Source organism: Bufo gargarizans, chromosome 8 (genome assembly GCF_014858855.1).
Source record: "Bufo gargarizans isolate SCDJY-AF-19 chromosome 8, ASM1485885v1, whole genome shotgun sequence".
NCBI lineage: Eukaryota > Metazoa > Chordata > Amphibia > Anura > Bufonidae > Bufo > Bufo gargarizans.
In genome coordinates this window covers 26,310,663-26,335,074 of record NC_058087.1, presented here as the reverse complement: position 1 = coordinate 26,335,074, position 24,412 = coordinate 26,310,663, and the positions used below count along the sequence as shown (strand labels likewise).

Below are 24,412 nucleotides of genomic sequence, written 5' to 3'. Positions count from 1 at the left end.
GTCCAGGGAAAGGACCCACCCCTGGTGCAAAACACCCTAGGCACGCCACTGATCTATTCTTATGGCTCTGTGTTGTGTCATTCCTTTATTATTCCTGCTAGAAGTTATGAATGAATTGCTAGCAGTCTGCAGTAAGGGTACAGAGGGGAGGTAACCAGTTGGGGGGTGTACCTGCACAGTCTAACTCTATCCAATCAGTGCTGCCATTTTCAGACTGTGCGGGTACACCTCCCCCCCAACTGGTTACCTCCCTCTGTACCCTTGCTGAAGGCTAATAGCAATTCATTCATAATTTCTAGGTGAAATAATAAAGGAATGGCACAACATAGAGCCATAGGAATAGATGATGCAGAATTGTTATTATGTGGGGAATGCATGAAGCTAATAAAACAGACATGTCAGGAGAGGGGACAGGTCCTCTTTAACAAAAACCTGATTCAGAGTACTCTGGACCTCAGACTGGGCAGAAGGTTCTCCTTCCAAAAAGACGATGACCCCAAGTACACAGCCAAGACAACACAGGAGTGGCTTAGAGAAAACTATGTTAATGTCCTGGAGTGGCCCAGCCAGAGCCCTGAGCCCAAAAGGAACATCTTTGGAGAGACCTGACAATGGCTGTCCACCGACGGCCCCGTCCAACCTGACAGAGCTTGAGAGGATCTGCAGAGAAGAATGGCAGAAAATCCCTAAATCCAGGTCTGGAAACCTTGTGGCGTCATCCCCAAGAAGCCCGGAGGCTGTACTCACTGCCAAAGGGGCTTCAACTAAGTCCTGGGTAAAGGGGCTGAATGTCAATGCAAGATTTTAGATTTTCCTTTTTAATAAATTAGGAAAGATTTCTAACATTCTCTCCTCATTATGGGGTACCGAGTGCAGAATGATGGGGGGAATTGGAATTTGTTTTTATGTTAACAATGTCTACATAATTAGCGGTTCAGATTAACTGATCTATTGAATAAGTCACGTAAAGGGGATTTCTGTACTAGGACGTTCTCAGCTACAAGGTTGGGTGGTCCGGTGATCAAGATTACTCTAGGAAAGCAAAAGCGCCAACTCTTGGTCTCTCATGAAAGCAATGATTTTGCTGGACGCTCCTTAAAGGGGTTGGTCCGCGAACAACATTTATAACCTATCCATAGATAAATGACAAACGTAGGCTTGCTAGGAAGCCGACTGCTGGGACCCCCAACTATCATGAATGGAGTGGTGGTGCATACAGGTGACCACCGCTGTCCTTCACTTCTATGAGGCGCATACACTGTTCAAAAATCCCAATGTTGCATGTATAATACATTAGATGCAGCAGAGTAGATAGGAAAAGGTAAAATAACACAAAAGTAATAATAATAGTAGTAATAATGCAAAGATTTTCAATTACAAGTTCAATCATGAACAAATGAAAGAGCATAACGAGAAGACGACCCTCATTAACATGCAAAGAAAGAGTGGAAAAGAGAAAGGAACGGAGAATTACTTGCCTCATCCGCAATCATACACCTACGGAGGGAGAGAGACAAATTATATGTTAATACAAACCCACATGAAAAACAATATGTTAATTAGCAGATCTGCTCTAGCACGCTAAAAAAATCTATATATAAATAAAGCAAATGAGGTCTTCGGTGAAACCAATGAGTCCAATTTGTGCAATTACTGGCTTTGATTTCTGTTAATATAACTCGTTTAAAGACGGTGCAGAAGAGTCTGCAGCCGAGAAGCCTCTGCCTGAGGGTTTTCTTACCTGGGCAGATCAATCCTGTAATTGAGCGCCTATCAATGATATATCAAGGCAATAGGCACCTGTCTACCCCATTTTAAATGTAGCAATGGTCGCACCATTTTGATCTTGGCAGACATATTTAAAGAGGGCGCTGATCGGGAAAAAACATTCAGCGGATCCTCAGCCTGTGTAAAAGGGCCGGAAGGCCTCATTCAGACGGGTGTGTTGTGCCAGTGCTGATAGGGATGAGCCACTTTTTACGATAACTTTTTGTTAGAAGGACCCTGAAGATCACTGATCACAAGTTGTCTCCCACTGATCACCTGGGATCTGTGCAAGAGTCTGGCAGCAGCTGTTTAATACTCCTGCAGCGCCACCTCAGGTGATATGAAGCATTACCAAATTCTTATTGAAATCAATTGGACGTTCTAGGTCCTACAAAGAAAGAGGTACTCGCTACAAAGAGCCACTCTCTGTTCTGGCTAAAAGAAGAGATCAAAGTTATATTTTTTCCCCCATTCATCCCCTATCTGTGTTTGATTGGTCGGAGTTCGGGCAATAGGAACCCCACCAATGAGCTCTATGGGGCTGCCAAGAGCAGCACCAAGCTGAATGGAGCTGCAGCGGATATGTGCGACCATTGCGTCATTCTAATAAGGGAATTTAGAAGCCCCATTCTAAAGATCGGTGGGAGTCACAGAAAACGGATCACAAGCAGAGTCCCACGTTTCTCCATTTGACGAGTTGGTCATGCAGCTCCTCTCAACTCAGCACCCCAACAGAATTGCAAGGTGGGGGTGCCCATCAGTCAGATGCCCCATCTAAAACAGGTTAGGGGATAAGTGTTCATGGCAAAATCCCTTTAATGCAGGAGCTCAACCATTACTTCAAAATTCACTAAAAGGGTTCAAGAACACTGCATCTTAACAAGACATCCCATATCAATATAAATATTCTAGATGTAACACCCGCCCCCAATACTGTTGCAGAACCATAAGAATTAACATATGGAAAAGAGACATTTACTGTAAAAATCTGTAGACTCTAGAAGTTTTTGACAAAAAAAAAAGGTCTCCATTCATTGACAGCAAACAGAGATCTTTAAAGGGGTTCTGCAATTTGTCCAAACTGATGATCTGTCCTCTGGATAGATCAGCAGCATCTGACTGGCGGGGGGCCGACACCCGGAACCCCGCCGATCAGCTCTTTGAGAAGGCAGCAGCGCTCCAGCAGCGCCACGGCCTTCTCACTGTTTACCGCTGGCCCAGTGACGTCACGACTAGTATCGGCTAAGCACCATTCAAGTAAACAGAGCTTAGCCACGCCCAGGCCAGTTGATACTAGTCGTGACGTCACTGGGCCAGCGGTAAACAGTGAGAAGGCCGTGGCGCTGCTGGAGCGCCGCTGCCTTCTCAAAGAGCTGATCGGCGGGGGTTCCGGGTGTCGGACCCCCGCCGATCAAATGCTGATGATCTATCCAGAGGACAGATCATCAGTTTAAACAAACTGCAGAACCCCTTTAAAACCATAAGGAATGCATACAAAAGATGTAAAGGAAACCTTAAATCATAAAATCTTTATATATAATTTTTAAGATTTATTTCTGGACAATAGCCCTTTAAAAGGTCATTTTATAAAGACAGGTCATCAATATCATATCAGAGGGGGTCCAATAACCGGCACCTCCACCAATCAACTACGACATCGGAACTAACCAGCGCCATCCACTGAGTAGTGGACAGAGCTGGTTACTGCAGAGCAGCTCCCATTCACTTCCATGGGAGGAGCGTCCGGTCATCTGCCACTTTACTACATTCCTTTTGACAGTCTGACCTGCAACCTAATCCTAGCCAAAATGTGAGGACAGGTAGCTACCAACCCACCCACCACCTCGGAAAAAAACTAACTTGGCTAGTGAAATACTCTGTGCTGCTGGGATCTGACCGATCACTCACTTCTTTATCTAAAATTGTTCTGAGGTTATGTCAAATGCCCAAGCCTCCAAGACATCGGTCGGATATACCGCTATGGCTTTCTATGAGCAGAAATGACAAAATCTAAAAAATAAACTTGCGAAAATGTGGTCAAGTCTGTAAATAATGCATCGGAAATGTGAAAATCTGTAAGTGCTGTAATTGTCCTATTTGCATGAGTGGAGGCGCCAGGGGGATACACTAAAATGACCCTTTCCCAGAACTAAAGCATACGGGAATAAGTATACCGCCCCCTCAGCTGCCAGAGGCGGTGACAACCATTATCATTAATAGTAGCGAAGGAGAAATCCTGGAATACACAGTACACAAGGCCGCCACAAAACAGACACCCGAGAGGAGGTGAGGGACATGGCCTCATCCGAAGTCACATTCCAGAGCTGCGTGTGACACAGGACACCAGTCTGCAAGCATCATTCCAGGGATGGCTGTCTGCTACGTTTCTGGGGAAATAAATAGCATCTAAATCCAAGGAACATATGACACAATGACTTCACATCGCCATCAATACCGGCAACGCAAAAACTTATGCAACAATATGGTTAACACCTAGAAATTAGGCACAGCCTACTGCGAGTTGTAGCTCTGCAACCACTGGAGAGCCACTGATAGACCACAGTCTTAGTGTCTCAAGATGCGGCACAGAGTCTTTATTTTCTGTGCTAAGAAAGTTTTTCCATTGTGGCTCCTGCTGAGTAATACACCTTGTATGAGCTGCCAAGATGACTAGTAACTGCTCAGAGCATGTCTGACTATGGATGGCAGCTATCGAGTCCCACCAGCTGTTCACCTGACAAACTCATCTATAATACTGCCTCCTATGTACAAGAATATAACTACTATAATACTGCTCCTATGTACAAGAATATAACTACTATAATACTGCTCCTATGTACAAGAATATAACTACTATAATACTGCCTCCTATGTACAAGAATATAACTACTATAATACTGCTCCTATGTACAAGAATATAACTACTATAATACTGCTCCTATGTACAAGAATATAACTACTATAATACTGCTCCTATGTACAAGAATATAACTACTATAATACTGCCTCCTATGTACAAGAATATAACTACTATAATACTGCTCCTATGTACAAGAATATAACTGCTATAATACTGCTCTATGTACAAGAATATAACTACTATAATACTGCCTCCTATGTACAAGAATATAACTACTATAATACTGCCTCCTATGTACAAGAATATAACTACTATAATACCGCTCCTATGTACAAGAATATAACTACTATAATACCGCTCCTATGTACAAGAATATAACTACTATAATACTGCCTCCTATGTACAAGAATATAACTACTATAATACTGCCTCCTATGTACAAGACTATAACTACTATAATACTGCCTCCTATGTACAAGAATATCACTACTATAATACTGCTCCTATGTACAAGAATATAACTACTATAATACTGCTCGTATGTACAAGAATATAACTACTATAATACTGCTCCTATGTACAAGAATATAACTGCTATAATACTGCTCCTATGTACAAGAATATAACTACTATAATACTGCCTCCTATGTACAAGAATATAACTGCTATAATACTGCTCCTATGTACAAGAATATAACTACTATAATACTACTCCTATGTACAAGAATATAACTACTATAATACTGCCTCCTATGTACAAGAATATCACTACTATAATACTGCCTCCTATGTACAAGAATATCACTACTATAATACTGCCTCATATGTACAAGAATATCACTACTATAATACTGCCCCTATGTACAAGAATATCACTACTATAATAATGCACCTATGTACAAGAATATAACTTTTTTAATAATTTTTAAAAGGCTGGATCTCACAGGCTTCCATAGAAGGCAAGCCCCGCTGCCTATGAAAGGCATCGGGCTTGCCTTCTCTGCCATCGGGTCCCTGTAACTGCATTGCGGGGACCCGATGGAGATGCGAAGGGCACCCGTCCGCAAACCCTCTGTATGCCGCAGTCGGCTTTGACCGCGGCATACAAGGGGTTAATACCCTGGCATCAGTGTTTTCACCGATGCCGGTGTATGCAGCAGGGGCCCGGCTGTCAGTGACTGCCGGGTCAGTGCCGCTGATCGGGCAGGCGCAGCTCTCCTGCACCTGCCCGATCAGCCTGCCGTACATGAACGGCACTGGTCCTCAAGTCACTTCCACCAGCGCCGTACATGTATGGCAGAGGTCCTCTACAGGTTAAAACATAAAAGCGCATTGAATAATGGTAAGACCTTGTCACTATGAGATATGGCTGGTGCAACCAATCATCCAGAAGCAGTCTGGCACCAGGAGAGGTATAGAGTGGGCTCAGCATAAATGTTTGTACCTGCATTACCTGTATTTTATGGCGGCCAGTATGGCACCATAACAGGTAGTATTAGTGTTAGGTTCCCATCTTATAGAGATCGCCTTGACGCCGGCAGACGGGCACAAATAATTTGCACCTGCGCATTGGGATGTGCTGACTGACCCCCTTTTTAACCAATCATCCAGTTACCAAACTCTACTGTTACTCTTCCGAAAACTAAGCTTGGTCATAGTAAAGTGATATAAGTGAAGTTTGGCCATTTGGTCACACCAACAATAAGCAACTGCATACATAGCAATTCCCTAATCTGTTCTCAGTACTGGCCCAGACTGTTGTGATCCAATACAAAGATTATGAAGCATGTGACAATTTCTCATCTGTCCGGAGAACATAGACTGCCATTCTCCGTGGCCACTATTACGTGTATGGAGCAGAAGACAAATGCCGCCACCCAATATCTTGCAGGTGTGATATACGTACTGCAGACCCCGATGCAGGGAAAAGAGTCATTAGCAGTGATACACTAGGGGACTACATCACGTCTCAATCCATCTCTAGGTATCTGGTGTCCTTGTCCTGATGATGCCAGTTCTTATTCATGGGATTTCACTCATATCACTCTGACAGTCGCCAGACGGCATCTTGTGCTCAAGCGGATTCACAGTTCGGCCCCTTCTGGTGAGGATGTACAAATCCCCTTATGTCACCTTATTTTTCTAAATAAACTGGAAACAAAATGTCATCAAGAAAAGAGTACAATCCTCCCTTGTTTTCAAATGATTTGAAATAATTTACGAAGTATAATTAAAGGGACAAAGATAATTACAGCAAAAACCGTAATTACACTTACCGGTAATTCCGTTTCCCTGAATCCACCATGACGGCCACAAGTGAGAGAGGTTACCCTTGACCTCTGTAGGGGCAGGAATATACAGGGAGAGTTTAAATTGCCCCCACCCCTCCTCACCTTCAGTGTTCTTCCAAATTACCAAGGAAGGTGAGCAATGTGTGTGTTCATTTGAGTATTTCTTCATACCCAATCTAGATATATAAATAATATATCTATATATATTGCGACACAGTGAAAGGTATTTTCCTCCCAGCATGTGCTGCTGGGCTGATCTACAGCAGGTGAGGTCAAATACCGGACCGGATCCGCAAAACACGGACATCTGAATGGAGTCTTACAGGGGGGTGATCAATGACAGGGGGTGATAAGGGAGTCTATATGGGGTGATCAGGGGGTTAATAAGTGACAGGGGGTGGGGGGGGGGTGTAGTGTAGTGGTGTTTGGTGCTACTTTATAGAGCTGCCTGTGTCCTCTGGTGGTCGATCCAAGCAAAAGGGACCACCAGAGGACCAGGTAGCAGGTATATTAGACGCTGTTATCAAAACAGCGTCTAATATACCTTTTAGGGGTTAAAAAATAAAATAAATAAAAAAATCACATCTACAGCCTGCCAGCGACCGATCGCCGCTGGCAGGCTGTAGATCCACTCGCTTACCTGCAGTTCCTGTGTGCGCGCGTTCCCAGGAAATCTTGCGTCTCGCGAGATGACGCGCCGGCGCATCAAGGAGGAATGAATCGACCGCCTCCGGAACGCAATCCTGCGTTAGGCAGTCCGGAGGTGGTTAAAGTTACTCTATCCTCAAAAACCTTCAGGTATGGCTCTCTACAAGAAAGGGCCTGAATTTCACTTACCGTATATGCCGGCGTATAAGACTACCCCCAACTTTTACACTGAAAATATAGAGTTTGGTATATACTCGCCGTATAAGACTACCCCTTTTTCAACACACAGCAGTACATTACTGCATCCCACCACCATCCCTGGGTACCTCTGCCATCCCTGAATCCCACCACCATCCCTGGGTACCACTGCCATCCCTGCATCCCACCACCATCCCTAGATACCACTGCCATCCCTGCATCCCACCACCATCCCTGGGTACCACCGCCATCCCATGGTATCACCACCATCCCTGCATCCCACCACCTTCCTTGTCCTCCCTCCCTGCCTCCCAGACCCTAAACATGTGCCACCTATACCCTGAACATGTTTCTGTTATGTTATTCTTCATATTCACATATGCACATCTGCGCCGCACTTAGATACGCCGCACGGAGATCTCGCACATGCGCAGGAGCGAGATGCGAGCGGCCGTGAGGATCCCGTGTATCCACACTCGCCGCATGAAATCTCGCACATGCGTAGGGGCGAGATGCAAGCGGCCGGGAGGATGGCGGTACAAGGAGCATACAAGGTACAGAGCAGGGGGCGGTATACAAGATACAGCGCGGGGGGGGGGGGGGGCATATGCTGTGGGTTACATCGCAGCTCTCAGCTGCTGGGGATACAAGGCAATAGCCCGGGCTCTCTCTGTTGATAATTTGGGCGTCCCGGCACTGCAGCGCCCGCCATACCCGGCGTATAAGACGACCCCCGACTTTTGAGAAGCTTTTCATGTGTTAAAAAGTAGTCTTATACGCAGGAATATACAGTATACCTCTAGCAGATGTTATGGCTATCAGGAAAGCAGTTTTGAATGATGGTGGTTTATAGAGATCTCTGCTAAGGGAACAAATGAGGGCTTAGACAGACCATTTAGTACAATATTAAGATCCCACTGAGGAATCCTAGTCAAAGTTGGTCTTATTCTAGAGGCTGCCCTAACAAATCTCTTTACCCAGCAGTGTTCAGCAAGACTTGTATTATATATATATAAATCCAGAAAAAGGACGGCACTCCGGTCTTGAAAAGGTAAAAGTGGTTTTAATCAACCGCAAGGTTGATTAAAACCACTTTTACCTTTTCAAGACCGGAGTGCCGTCCTTTTTCTGGATTCATTGATTGGGGTAAGGAGTCGATTCCCCTGGAACGTGCACCCTATTTTTTCTGTATAGCAGTCAGTGCCGCCATTTTTCACATCTATATATATATATATATATATATAGATATAGATAGATATCTGCACCTTAAGGGTGCTAGGTCCTATTCGTAGTTCTAACCCATTTTGCAAGAAATTTTGAATTTTATTTATGGGTGGAGAAGTAGTGTCTGGGTGTTCTTCTCGCAACCAGCTACAGAACCTCCTCCAGATTTTAAGGTAAATGGCTGATGTAACCTTTTTTCTGCTTGCTCTGAGAGTGAGGATTACTCTGAGAGACCCTGTCTTCTGAGCGACTGGCTTTTAGGATCCAGACAGCTAGGTTGTAGATCTGCGGTTTTGGATGTTTTATTGGCCCCTGATAGACAATATCCCCATGGAAGGGTATTCTCCATGGTTCATCCAATGCCATTTGTTTTAGAGACGAGAACCAACTTCTTTTTAGCCAGTGAGGAGCTATTAGGATTACTGTTGTTGGTTCCCTCTCGATTTTCTGTATTACTCGGGGAATCATAAGAAAGGGTGGAAATGCATAAACAATGTCCCATGTCCATCTTATTGATGGGGTCTAGAGAGCAAAACTGATGGACCTAGGCATTCTCTCTGGACGCAAACAGGTCTATTTCTGGTAGTCCCCACCTGGAAGTGATTTCTTGAAAAAAATAAAAAAAAAAACTGCTTCAAGTCCATACTCCTGGATGTAAGGTTTGTCAACTTAGGAAGTCCACCTCTAGATTTTCTGATCCCTTTAGGTAAACCGACGTTTTCAGATGTCTGCTTTTTTTATTAGGTAGAGGCCTTTTGTAAGGGCCAAGAGGACTGCGTGCAGTTCTCTGTAATTTGAAGACCTGTTTCTTATGATGACTGACCAGTCTCCCCTGGAAGTAGTAACTTCCTTTGCACCCCAACCTAAAGCGCTGGCGTCTGTCACTATTTGTACTTCTGGTGTCAAGAGCCAGTCTGTGCCCTGAAGAAGTTTCTCTTTGTTTTTTCAACCACTTCAGGTCTATTTTGACTACAGGTGGGATGCGGATTATCCTGTCCAGGGATGAATGTTTCTTGTTCCAATTTTTTTGTATCCAATTTTGCAAGGTTCTAGTGTGGCTCCATGGAACTGAACTTATGGAACTGAACTCCATGGAACTGAACTTATGCAAGAGGTTAGAGTACCTAGAAGATTCATCGCCTTCCAGATGGAGCATCTGTGAGAGTTCTGAAAAATGGTATTACTTACCGGTAATTTTATTTTACGGAGCCCATGACAGCACCACCAGAGAGAGGAGGATCCGCCCCCCGAGACAGGAAACCTGCAGAATAAAAAGGGCGGACACTCTCCTCCCCTTCAGTGAGTTTTCCAAGTACCGGAGGAAGGCCGCCAATATATATTAGACATGTAAATGAACATTTTATATATTTTTTTTTTATATATATATCACCCGTGCAAAAAAAAAAGGACACATAGGGAGGGAAAGCCGTGGTGCTGTCATGGGCTCCGTAAAATAAAATTACCGGTAAGTAATACCATTTTTTCCTATCGCCCATGACAGCACCACCAGAGACTTAGAAGAAGGATGTAGAAAGAAGGACCCCCTCACCAAAGGAAGTATCCCCCGAAAGGTTCAAGTCCAACCTATAGTGTTTAAAGAAGGTAGAGGGTGAAGACCAAGTGGCAGCCTTGCAAATTCTCTCAATTGGAACCGCAGACCTCTCTGCCCAAGATGCCGCCACTGCTCTGGTTGAGTGAGCCCTTAAGCCAACAGGAGGGGACAGACCAGAGGAAAGATAGGATAAGGAAATAGCAGCAACAATCCATCGGGCGATGGAATTTTTAGAGGCAGCCGAACCCTTATTCACTCCCTGATATTGCAGAAACAGTGAAGAAGACTTCCGCCAGGTAGATGTGGCCGATAGATATGCTAAGAGAGCTCTTCTGACATCAAGACAATGGAGAGATTCTTCCTCCCTACCTAGTAGAAGGATTCTGGAAAAGGGTAGGAAGAACGATCTCCTGAGAGCGGTGAAATTTAGAGACGACTTTCGGGAGAAAAGCCGGGTCAGGGCGAATGATAACTTTGTCATCTAGAATCAGAGTATACGGAGGATTTATGGAGATGGCCTGAATTTCACTAATCCTGCGGGCGGAAGTTAAGGCTATTAACAGGGCCAATTTTAAGGTCAGAACTTTGATAGAGGAGGACTCAATAGGCTCAAAGGGGGGTACTGACAAGGCTTTTAGTACTACCTCTAAACTCCACGGAGGAGGCTTAGGTACTGACACAAGGGAGGCTCTATCCACAGCCCTAAAAAACCTGGAAACCCACGGATTCCCAGCTAGGTTTAGATTGAACAAGGCAGACAGGGCAGAGACCTGAACTCTTAGAGTGCTGGCTGCTAGGCCTAGTTCTAACCCCTTCTGGAGAAACTCCAGGATAGTCTGTACCGGGGCTACCGCCGGGAGGTTCCCTAGCTGGATCTGAGCGAAGCCAAGAAATTTATGCCAAATCCTGCTATAAATTCCAACCGTGACCTCTTTTTTGCTTTTTAACAGGGTAGAGACTAGGGCGTCAGAAAACCCTTCCCTGTTCAGCAACCACCTCTCAAATTCCAGGCCGTTAAGTGTAGGTTCTCTACGGTTGGATGTAACACCGGCCCCTGGCTTAGAAGCCCCTTGACTGAAGGGAGAACCCAAGGATCGGACACTGACATGGTTCTGAGTCCCGTGAACCAGGCTCTCCTGGGCCAAAAGGGGGCTATCAGGATAACCCTGGCCCTTTCTTCCCGAATCTTCCTCAGAACCCAGGGAATGAGGGGAAAGGGTGGGGAAGGCGTAAGCTAGATGAAATTTCCACTTCTGGGACAGAGCATCCATCCCACAAGGGGACCCCGACCGGTCTAGAGAAAAGAACTTGGGAACTTTTTTGTTTGAATGGGTAGCAAACAAGTCGATTTCCGGAAGACCCCAAAGATGTACAATCTTCTGGAAGACTACCGGGTCCAAAGACCACTCCCCCTGAGACAGGGTATGACGGCTCAGGAAATCGGCTTGTTTGTTCTCCACTCCCTTTATGTGAACGGCTGAAATCGAGGGACATGTTCTCTCTGCTAACTCCAGAATAGAGAAGGCTTTTTTCATGAGGGTTTTGCATCTTGTTCCTCCCTGCTTGTTTAAATAGGACACTACTGTCCTGTTGTCTGACAGAACTCTCAAATTCCTTCCTTTTATTTCTGGAAGTGAACTCTTCATAGCTAAGCCCACTGCCATCAGTTCCTTTAGATTTGAGGATTGCATTTTCTGAAGGGAATTCCAACGGCCCTGATAGTAAGAACCTTGAATGTGAGCTCCCCACCCCCAAGGGCTTGCATCCGTAGTTAGACAGACCAAATTCTCGATCTTCCAGGGGGACCCCTGTGTTAGATTTCTTTCTACTAGCCACCAGGCTAGTATCTGGATAGTCTGGGAGGAGACTTCTAGACTGGCATCCAGTGACCTGTTCTTCCCCCAACTGGCCAGAATCTCCCACTGTAAGGCCCTGGAATGAAGCTGTGCCCACCTCACTGCAGGGATACAAGACATGAGGGAGCCCAGGACTGACATGGCTTTCCTTATGGAAGTCACTGGCCTGTGGGATAGACTCGCAACCTTGCTCTGAACTGTCTGTATTTTTTCCACGGGTAAAAAGCATCTCTGGAGGGAGGAGTCCAAAATTAGGCCCAGGAACACCTGCTTTCTTAGCGGATGGGGTCTTGACTTTTCCTCGTTTATCATCCAGCCCAGTTTGCCTAGGATGGAACGGACCTCTAGAACAGCATGATTGCAAGCTTCTTCTGACTGGGCAACGATTAAAAAGTCGTCTAAGTAAGGGATGAAAAGGATGTCTCTTTCCCTTATGTGGGCCGCCATCTCTGCTACCAATTTTGTAAAGACTCTCGGAGCCATGGAAAGCCCGAAGGGGAGCGCCTGGTACTGAAAATGTTCCAGATGACCATCCAAAAACACTGCTACCCTTAGGAACTTTTGATGTTCTACGGCAATGGGAACGTGGTAATACGAGTCCTTTAAGTCGAGAACCGCCATAAAACACTGAGGGTATAAGAGATTGATTGCTGATTTTATCGTCTCCATCCTGAATTTCTTCGGCTGAAGAAAGAGATTTAGTCTCTTTAGATTTATGATGGTTCTCCAGGAACCGTCTGGTTTCTTGACCAGAAAAAGCGGGGAATAGAATCCTTTCCCCCTTTCCTCTTCTAATACCGGGATTAAAACAGACTTTCCTACTAGTTTCACCACCTCCTCTTCCATGATGGATCTGCCCTGCACGGAACCCGGAACTATGGTGGGTAGAAATCTGGCAGGAGGAGACTGAAGGAATTCTAGATTTAGGCCTCTGGAAATGGTATCGAGAACCCAAGGGCTCGAGGAAATTCTCCTCCACTCCAAAGCGAAAGCCTTCAGTCTGCCCCCTAACGGAATGCTGGCGTCATTGCTGATCAGGCTTCTTTTTGTCTGAGGAGGACTGGCTAAAGAAAAAGTTTCTGCCCTTTCTCTGACCCCTAAACCGGTCTTCCCTAGGTCTTCTATCCTGTTCCTGGTTACCTTTAAAGGGACGAAAGGAACGGCTAAACCTGTTTTTACTGGGGAAGGAGCTCTGAAAACCGGGAAACTTTCTCTTCCTATCAGCCGCCTTATCCAGGAGGTCGTCCAAACTAGGACCAAAAAGATACTCCCCCTCACATGGAACTCCGCAAAGCTTAGTCTTGGAGGCCGTATCGCCACTCCAATTCTTTATCCATAGAGCTCTCCGAGCAGAGTTGGATAAGGCTGCTGACTTAGCGGCCAGTCTGACAGAGTCAGCAGATGCGTCCGCTAAAAAATCGGCTGCTTTTTTAATAGTAGGGAGGGAGGCCAGTATCTCCTCACGGGGACTTCTGTTTTTAAGCTGAACTTCCAATTCGGAAAGCCAAACCATTAAAGAACGGGCCGTACAGGTGGAGGCTATACTGGGCCTAAATGATGAGGTAGATGCCTCCCAAGCCCCCTTAAGAAAGGCGTCTGCTTTTTTATCCAGAGGGTCTTTTAATATACCCATATCCTCAAACGGCAAGGCCGTCTTCCTAGAGACCTTGGAGATGGCTACGTCAATGCGAGGAGCCCTATCCCAGGAGGCAGAGTCCTCTTCTTTGAAGGGGTATTTGCGTTTGAGGTTTTTGGAGATAAATACCCTTTTATTTGGTTTCTTCCACTCGCCTCTAATCAATGCGGCTACATTTTTGTGTACCGGAAAAGTACCATGTTGTCTGGCCTCTAAACCCTCAAACATAATGTCCTGAAGGGAACGGGGCTCTCGGGTCTCTTCTATGCCCATCGTAGAACGAACCGCTTTTAACAGCTTTTCCGTATCTTCTACAGGAAAACATGGTCTCCGCCCCTGACCTTCTTCCTCATCCGGAGAGGACTGCTCTGAGATGTCCGAAAATTCAATCACTGAAGAAGGCAAATCTTCCTCTCCCTCTGAAACACTGGGATTACGCCGGGTCTCTTTACGGACCGGCCTCTGATCCTTCTTGGCAGTTAACGAGGAGTTAACCTCTGACCGAACTAACGCCTGCAGACACTTATAAAAGGAAGGGGATTCCTCCACAACCGTTCTGTCTATACAGGCCTGGCATAACTTTTTATCCCACTCTGAGGGCAAACCCACTTTGCACAGAGCACATTCTCTGTTTTTCTTTTTGGTCACCACTTTCTTAGGCTTAACCTGAAAACAAACAGTAACGCCCAATTAGTAAAAAGGGAATCTAGGTCATAAGAGACCCCACTCACCCCTTCAGAGGTATCGGAGCAGGAGGGACCGCAAGCTCTTCAGATGGCTTGTCCTCCTCCATGATGCAGGCTCAGCCAAGTCGCAAAAGGACGCCGGCCCCTGGAAAATCGCGCTCCTCTCATAGGGCGCATACTGATGACGTCCCCGCCCGACGCCTGCGCCGGTCACATGACGGCAGGAGCGCTATCCGGCACTCACTGCCGAAGCCCCTCCTCTTCCTCCCCCAGGCAGCCAGCGTCAGTCTTCACGGCACCTCCACAGAGGCGCCGGCTTCCAGCTCCAGCACACTGAATACTCCCTCCGGAGCTCAGCTGTGCCTCTGAACGGACCCCCGCGCATATCGATGCCGCCAATCTTACAGGGACCGCAGGTCAGTAACGGAGCGCCACCAGGGAAAGGGATCCGAAGCATCCATGCTGCAGGCTTCCCACCGAGACAGGAAACCACACTGAAGGGGAGGAGAGTGTCTGCCCTTTTTATTCTGCAGGTTTCCTGTCTCGGGGGGCGGATCCTCCTCTCTCTGGTGGTGCTGTCATGGGCGATAGGAAAACTTTGTTACTTGGTGTTTGAGGGATCTTATCTTGTCCTGTGCTAGATAAGTCTTCTGAGATACAGAATGTAACACTACGCCCAGAAACCTTATTCTTGTGGACGGGTTAAGTGTAGATTTCTTTAGGTTTATCAATCAGCCCAGCTCTGAAAGGCTGTCTATGAAATCTCTTGTTACCCTGGAGGTTTCTTCTTTTGATCCTCCAATTATTAGAAAGTCATCCAGATAGGGAACGATATTTGATCCCTTTTTTCGTAGAAAAGCCACCATTTCCACCACCAGCTTGGTGAAGGTTTTTGGGGCTGATGAAATGCCGAATGGAAGTGCTACATACTGAAAGTGGTGGAGGGAACCCCTGGGATCTCTTACCACAAATCTAAGTACTTTTGAGAGGTCTGATGGATTGGAATATGATAGTAGGCGTCTTTTAGATCTATCGATGTCAAAAAAGGCACCCTCTGGAATCAGAGGAATGGTAGAGGCAACTGACTCCATCTTGAACCTCCTGTACACGACTGACCTCTTTAAAGAGGACCTTTCACCTGGAAAAACAATGTGAACTAAGTATGCTGATATGGAGAGCGGCGCCCGGGGATTTCACTGCACTTACTATTATCCCCGGGCGCCTCTCCGTTCTCCCGTTATGCCCTCCGGTATCTTCCCTCTGTAAGGTATAGTAGGCGGAGTCCGCCCTTGTTCTGCTGGGCGTCTCCTTCTCCTAGGCTGCAGCGCTGGCCAATCGCAGCGCACAGCTCACAGCCTGGGAGGGTTTTTTCTCCCAGGCTGTGAGCTGTGCGCTGCGATTGGCCAATGCTGCAGCCTAGGAGAAGGAGACGCCCACAGGACAAGGGCAGACTCCGCCTACTATACCTTACAGAGGGAAGATACCGGAGGACATAACGGGAGAACGGAGCGGCGCCCAGGGATAATAAGGGTTTAAGGGTTTTAGATTTATTATTGTGTGGTAAGAATTGTTAAGAATTGTCAAGAAAAGTCTTGAGTAAAACCCTTGTCCTACTTTGGCATGTGGTACTTTTATTATGAGTTCTGATCTGATTAGGTTCTGAACCCCCTGCCAGATCCTTTCTTGAACTCACTTGTCGTGGGTTGTAATTGGGAATTTTTCTGGAGGGGTTGAAGAAAATTCTATCCTGTAACCCTGTGCTAAGATTATGAATGCCCAGGGATTTGACGCGATTAGCTCCCATCTTTCTAGAACATTCTTCAGGCTCCCACTCTGGCGTAAAAACCCCCTACCTTTGCCTCTCTTACTGTAGCTCCAACGACCTGTCTTACCCTTCCCTCTATAGGGTCTAGACTGGGGAGGGGGGGGGGGGAATGGACAAAAGGGTCTCTTTTTAGTTTCTTTTTTTTTCCCGGAAACCCCTTCTTTTTGTCGGCAGCTTTTTCCAGTATCTTACTGGGCCAAATACAAATTCACCTGAGAAGACAATTGAACATAATTTGGCATTGGAGGCCTTGTCCTCCAACCAGGCTTTCATCCACAAGGCTCTTCTGGCCACATTAGCCAAAGCAGCGTCTTTTGCGGAAAAACACACCGACTCATCCGATGCATTAGCCAGGAAAGTAGTTGCGGACTTTAATATTGGCATAGAATTAATAATGTCTTCCATGGGAGTTTTTTAAATGCTCATCTAATTCTGATAACCAGAAATACATAGTTTCTGGCTACAGATGTGGCAGCAATATTAGTCTTTATGCCAAACCTCGTCGCTTCCCAAGCTTTCCTTAGAAGGGAGTCTGCTTTGCGTTCCATCTGATCACTTAAAGGGAACCAGTCACCGGGATTTTGTGTATAGAGCTGAGGACATGGGTTGCTAGATGGCCGCTAGCACATCCGCAATACCCAGTCCCCATAGCTCTGTGTGCTTTTATTGTGTAAAGAAACAGATTTGATACATATGCAAATTAACCAGAGATGAGTCCTGTCCCTGACTCATCTCACGTACAGGACTCATCTCAGGTTAATTTGCATATGTATTAAATCGTTTTCTTTACATAAAAGCAGCACACAGAGCTATGGGGACTGGGTATTGCGGATGTGCTAGCGGCCATCTAGCAACCCACGTCATCAGCGCTATACACAAAATCCCGGTGACAGGTTCCCTTTAACTGTGAAGAATCTTTAAATGGTAAGGCCATCTTCTTAACTACCTTCGCCACCTGAATGTCGATTTAGGGCATCTCAAATATCTTTCATTCGGCTGGATCAAATCTTAATCTATTCCTGAATTCCTTAGATACCACTAGTCTCTTTTCAGGTTTGATCCACTCATCCAGGAGCATATCCTTAATGTTTTCATTGATGGGGAATACTTTAGATTTTTTAGCTTGTAATCCCCCAAACATTTTGTCCTGTACCGTACATGGTTTGGGAGTATCCTCTATACCCATGGAAGACCTTATAACTTTAAGTAACTCTTCCATCTCATCAGAAGAGGAGAAGTATTTCTTGTCATCTTCAACAATTACTCCCTCAGACATAAGATCTTCCTCAAAACCTTGTCTCAGAGGAGGATTGAACGGATAATTTAGGTCTCTTAGGTGGCAGGATGGGACTAGGGGCTCCAAGCGAGGCCATGGAAGATTTTATCTCCTCCTGGATAAAAGCTTTCATCTCAGAAAAGATAGAGTGGTACTCTTCCTTCAGTACGTCCGATATGCAGACTTAGGCCTCATGCACACGGACGTTTTTTTTCACGGTCCGCAAAACGGGGTTCCGTTGGTCCGTGATCCGTGACCGTTTTTCCGTCCGTGGGTCTTCCTTGATTTTTGGAGGATCCACGGACATGAAAAAAAAGTCATTTTGGTGTCCGCCTGGCCGTGCGGAGCCAAACGGATCCGTCCTGAATTACAATGCAAGTCAATGGGGACGGATCCGTTTGATGTTGACACAATATGGTGCCATTTCAAACGGATCCGTCCCCATTGACTTTCAATGTAAAGTCTGGAGTTCTGTTATACCATCGGATTGGAGTTTTCTCCAATCCGATGGTATATTTTAACTTGTAGCGTCCCCATCACCATGGGAACGCCTCTATGTTAGAATATACTGTCGGATATGAGCTACATCGTGAAACTCATTTCCGACAGTATATTCTAACACAGAGGCGTTCCCATGGTGATGGAGACGCTTCAGGTTAGAATATACAAAAAAACTGTGTACATGACTGTCCCCTGCTGCCTGGCAGGTGCTGCCAGGCAGCAGGGGGCAGGCCCCCCCCCCTGTTTTTAACTCATTGGTGGCCAGTAGGCCCCCCCTCCCCTGTTGTTAACTCGTTGGTGGCCAGTGTGCGCACCCCCCTCCCTCCCTCCCTCCCTCTATTGTAATAATAGCATTGGGGCCAGTGTGCGCGCCCCCCCAACCACCCCCCCTCCCTCCCTCTATTGTAATAATAGCATTGGGGCCAGTGTGCGCGCCCCCCCAACCCCCCCCCCCCCCTCCCTCCCTCTATTGTAATAATTGCATTGGGGCCAGTGTGCGCGCCCCCCCAACCCCCCCCCCCCCCTCCCTCCCTCTATTGTAATAATAGCATTGGGGCCAGTGTGCGCGCCCCCCCAACCCCCCCCCCTCCCTCCCTCTATTGAAATAATAGCATTGGGGCCAGTATGATATTCAAACTGGGGAGGGGGGGGGTCTGCCCCCTGCTGCCTGGCAGCCCTGATCTCTTACAGGGGGATATGATGGGGTTAATTGTACTATCATATCCCCCTGTAAGAGATCGGGTGCTGCCAGGCAGCAGGGGGCAGTCTTGTACACAGTTTGTAGTGTATTCTAACTAGAAGCGTCCCATCACCATGGGAACGCCTCTGTGTTAGAATATACTGTCGGATCTGAGTTTTCACGAAGTGAAAACTCAGCTCTGAAAAAGCTTTTATGCAGACGGATCTTCGGATCCGTCTGTATGAAACTAACCTACGGCCACGGATCACGGACACGGATGCCAATCTTGTGTGCATCCGTGTTCTTTCACGGACCCATTGACTTGAATGGGCCCGTGAACCGTTGGCCGTGAAAAAAATAGGACAGGTCATATTTTTTTCACGGCCAGGAAACACGGCTCACGGATGCGGCTGCCAAACGGTGCATTTTCCGATTTTTCCACGGACCCATTGAAAGTCAATGGGTCCGTGAAAAAAAACGGAAAACGGCACAACGGCCACGGATGCACACAACGGTCGTGTGCATGAGGCCTTAACATAATTTCTTTTTGTAGTTATCCGGAAGTCTCTTGGCAAAAGTAGCGCACTTTAGAGGTCTGGACTAAGTCTACTTTCACACTCGCGATTTGGCTTTCCGTTTGTGAGATCAGTTCAGGGCTCTAACAAGTGGTCCAAAACGGATCGGTTAGCATTCCGAATGCATCAGTTCAGTCTCCATTCCGCTGCTTGCAGCGTTTTGGTGTCAGTCTGAGGAAACTAAGCCAAATGTGTCCTGACACACAATGTAAGACAATGGGGACAGATCCGTTTTCACTGACACAATCTGGCACAATAGATCTGTTCCGTCTTGCCTATATTAAAGATAATACAAACGGATCTGCATAAAACGCGAGTGTGAAAGTAGCCTTAGACTTTATTTCTCTAGCTCCCTAAGGTACAGAGAAGAGCAACCAAATATATGGTGAATCATAGGTACACAATATAAAATGAAAGAGACCATACTCCCCATAGGGGAACTCACGGGAGGTGCAGCTGGAGAGGGGTCAGTGCCCTCCTGAAGAAATGCTGGAGCTTCCTGTGTTGACATGGTGGCGGAGATGCTATTTCAGAGCTGCAAGAGCACCACATTTACTTTACCGGCGTCTGACGTTATCCCCGTTTGCCGTAGCTCCGCCTCCCCATTCATTATTGCTAGTATCAATGAAGCGCGCGCCACACAGCATGCGCACGTCCCACATGACTACCGGTATCAGTGGTCTGCTTCCTGAATGTCTCTGGAAGCCCGGTCGCAATATGGACACAGCACAGGCTCCAGCATGAGCCGGAGCGAGCGCCCCATGAGACAGTGGCCATTGGAGGTCTGCTTTCTACTCGGCGTGGAAGGAAGACCCAAATTGAATGGCAACGCAGGCCCCAGCATGAGCCGGAGCGATCGTCCATGTTGCCCCCGCTGCCCAGCCTTGGCCCCTGCTGTGGGGGATGATGAAGGTCTGCCTGCTGACCCCGTAGGGGCAGGAAAAACACTGAGGTGAGGAGGGATGGGGGAAATTTAAACTTTCTCTGTATATTCCTGCCCCTACACAGGTCAAGGGTCATCTCTCTCCTCAGTCCAATAAGGATTTTTTTTCTATCCAAAGTACCCCAAACAATGCATATTTTTGTCCAATATACCAGTCTGTCTTGTCAACACTTTCCTTCCCCTGTTCTCAGCATCACCACATCCTGGCAGGAAGTTCACAAGCAGAACTTCCTGTTTACCTCAGCTTCCTGCTGCCTCTGCCTAAAAAAATTCTTTGCTCTTTAATGTTTCTTAGGGTTTGCTCTGCCTAACATGGAGAGTAGTGATGTAAGAGCATGACTACTGCAGAGAGAACAGTGTGGCAGGTGGCACAAGCCCTGAAAAACATTACAAAGCAAAGCATGCTGGGTTTGGTCAGCAAAGCAGGCAGGAAGCTCAGGAAAACAGGAAGTTCTGCATGTAAACATCCTGTTAGGATGCAGTGATGCTGAGGACAGGGGGAGGTAAGTGCTGACATGAAAAAAGGGTATATGGGTTTAAGATATGTAGTGTTTGGGGTACTGTGAACAGATAAAAATTATCACTATGGGACAGAGAACCTATCTAAAGGTTATCTCCTATCGACAGGATAGGGGATAACTATTAGATTGGTTGGAGTCCTACACACCTCAGACCACCCCAAAATGAATAAAGCGGTAGATCAAACATGCGCACTGCTGCTCCATCTTTACAAGAGTTCCTGAGACAGTCGAGTATAGCACTCTCCAATTTCCAAAACTCCGACAGAGACGAATGGCGCAGCAGATTGCATGCCTAACCTGCCGCTCTGTTCATTTCAGGGGCTCAGTTACCCGTTCCCGTAATAGGAGTGGTAGGATCCCCAGTGATCTAGTAGTTATTCCCTATCCTATGGACAGGGGAAACGTTTCAACAACTGGAATACTCCCTAAGTGTTTTAGACACTTTTTTTTTTAACATCACAGAAAATGGGGTGTAGTTTAGCAGAAAGCAGGGTGGCTTAAGATGCAAAAGCAAGCAGCTAAATTTTGGCATGCAATTCTGCCATAAAATAAGCCAATAGGTGGTGTAAACTTAGACTAGACAGTCTTCAGGTTTTCAGATTAGCCACCCTGGTAAATCTGCTGCACAGTCTAGGTTTAGACTGTCTAAACAAATTCGACAGCATTAGTGAATCTGCCCCATTTACTTTACTTTTCTCAGACTCTTACCACAAGCAGCGCGCAGTAAAACTTCTCAAGTTTTGTGTCTTTTTTTGCAATTTTTTTTTTTTTATTGCATAATGTGCCATCCGCTCATAAAAAGGACAGGTGTACGATAAAAAAAAAAAAAACTGCTATATGGAAAACAATCTCAGGGGTCTCTGGGTCCCCGTATTCTAAAGCAGCACTTATGTAATTATGCAGATACGGTATAATTAGGCTCTGAATGAGCTGCCATTTTTAAAATTAAAAAGAAAACTGCCATGGGCTAAACACAGAACGACATAACAAGCATATAACCGTACGTATGTAATGTTAATTCTCAGTACGGCGGCCTATGAGTTACGCCATCGGCAGCTTGTGCTATTGTATTACTCTAAAGCTGGGTTCAGACAGGGCTCATGAGCGTAGTCGAGAGATCCAGCAATTATGACAACCACCCCCCACCACCCCAAACAAGAGCACTTTTCCCTCATTTAAGTCTCCTCTAAACAGTGTCTTATTTAAAGGGAACACATCAGAAAATGAACTTTCATTATTGCATTTATTTTAAAAAATTTAATGTTCCCAGAACATTTTATGTATTAAGAAAGAAGTAAAATCCTGCAGTTTTCACTGAGGCTCATAATAGGCTTACACTCCCTGTTCTATAGAGATAACTTCTCAGCAGTCATCTTATTATCATCACAGGTAGGACTGAGGCTACTGTCACACCAGCGGCAGGACGGATCCGACAGGCTGTTCACCCTGTCGGATCCATCCTGCAGCGATTGACTATAATGGGGATGGGGGCAGGGCTCCGGCACAGCACGGCAGTGCACGGTGAAAGGCCGCCGGACTAAAAGTACTGCATATCCGACTTTTTAGTCCGTCGGCCTCTCACAGCAAACTGCCGTGCTGCACCGGAGCTCCGCCCCCGTCCCCATTATAGTCAATGGGGACAGAGCGGCGGTCCGGCGAAATAGCGGCAGGACGGATCCGACAGGGTGAACAGCCTGTCGGATCCGTCCTGCCGCTAGTGTGAAAGTAGCCTAAGGCTAGTTTTACAATGTCTTTTCAATGCAACATCTTTCAAGTGCAACTCTTTAAGTGCACATACCGAATTATACCAGAATGTAATATTATGGATATGGAATACACTTTGTCATCACTGTCTACCGACCATCACCCAATTCTCTCCTTTCCAGGCAGATGTCGCAATAACGCCTGTACAAGCGTCATATTTTACTCCCTGGAAATAGTCTAAGGTGTACCGATAAGCCTTAGACTTTTCCCTGCCATTCATCAGCGCAGTGAGCGGCACAGGCAGCGCAGCGATGCTGCTGCTGCCTGAAACAACCAATAACAAGGCTCCTTACAGTGAGTAGCTTAGTTATTGGTCAGTTTGAGCGGGCTGCCGGAGCTTATGGCACACCGCTCTGAAGTGAGGAAGGAGGCACGTGATCCTCCCTGGCGGGGTAAAGTACCTTGCTGTGAAATTTAGTGGGGATCTGAGCGCCTTGTTTTTCTGATGAGTCTGAAGCGCTCAGCCGAGTGCCGTCTCTCCTCCCTGCTGAGTGCGGTACTGAAGACGGCCTCAATAGAAGGTAAAGGGGACTGTCTTCACTACCGCGCTCAGCAGTGAGGAAAAGTGGCTGAGCGCTTCAGGCTCCTGCTTATAGAAGTCAGCGAGGGTCCCAGCGAGACCTCCACACAACCTCCATAACGGACAGACCTGTCACCTGTAAACCTCTACCCATGTCACCTATCAGCTTTCCTATGAATCCGTCAAGGATAATTCATACCCACCTGAGAGCTCATCTACAAGGACGTAACTTTGGTGGGCAGCAATGGCCACGTGATGGATGGCAAACCCCAGTGACCAGCGGCACAGAAACAGCAGCAAAAATTTAAGGGATTGTCCTAAGATCAACACGATTTACCTATCCATACTTGACCCAGAGAACACTAGAACCTGGTAAACAAGGAGGGGCCCCCAGCGATCATGTACTTTAAGGGGACATGTCTGTTTTAGTAACGACTTGCATTTCCCATGCAATAACAATTCTGGGGAATCAATTCTAGTGACTCTATATTGTACCATTCCTCTAGTATTCCTACTAGAACTTATGAACAATGTGCTAGCTGTCTGCAATAAACAAAACAAAAAAAAATATCACAGAAAAAACAAAGATAAAAACATCCTGCACGGTATGATATATAAATGTGCGGATGTCCCTGGCCATATTATTGAAGACAATCACAGAAATAAGATAATAATGCACTTAGTAAAGTAGATGCAAGCACTATATGTGGACTAAGCCCTCACTCTGATATGATAATATCTGAGACACTTAGCTAATATAATTTTGATCAAAACACATCTGTGCCCGCCTACCAAGCGCCAAGGTGGTCTCAGGTCAGGCGGGTCCTACGCTAAATCTACAGACGCCGCACATATGGTGTGCTGCTCCTAGTCACCTCCATGTGCATCAAGCAACCGATGGGAGGAGGAGCAAGCACAGCCATATGTACCACCTAATGAAGGCGCAAGTGCAAAGGAATGCTACTCCCAAGATAAAGTAGAAGCGCATTCACACTTGAACTTATGAACAAATTGCTAGTAGCCTGCAATAAAGGTCCAGCGGGGGGTTACCAGTTGACAGCACTGATTGAATATCAGGCTGGGCAGTGAC

The 24,412-nt window shown here is 46.4% G+C and overlaps 1 protein-coding gene across 1 annotated transcript in view; it reads right to left on the bottom strand.

Annotated features, from left to right (window-relative positions):
* ZRANB3 (zinc finger RANBP2-type containing 3) overlaps positions 1-24,412 on the bottom strand; it is a 217,033-nt gene that overhangs the window by 146,665 nt on the left and 45,956 nt on the right. Inside the window, exon 3 of the mRNA XM_044303246.1 lies at positions 1,479-1,497. Coding sequence (XP_044159181.1) covers positions 1,479-1,497 — 19 coding nt within the window. The remainder of the gene's footprint in view (positions 1-1,478; positions 1,498-24,412) is intronic.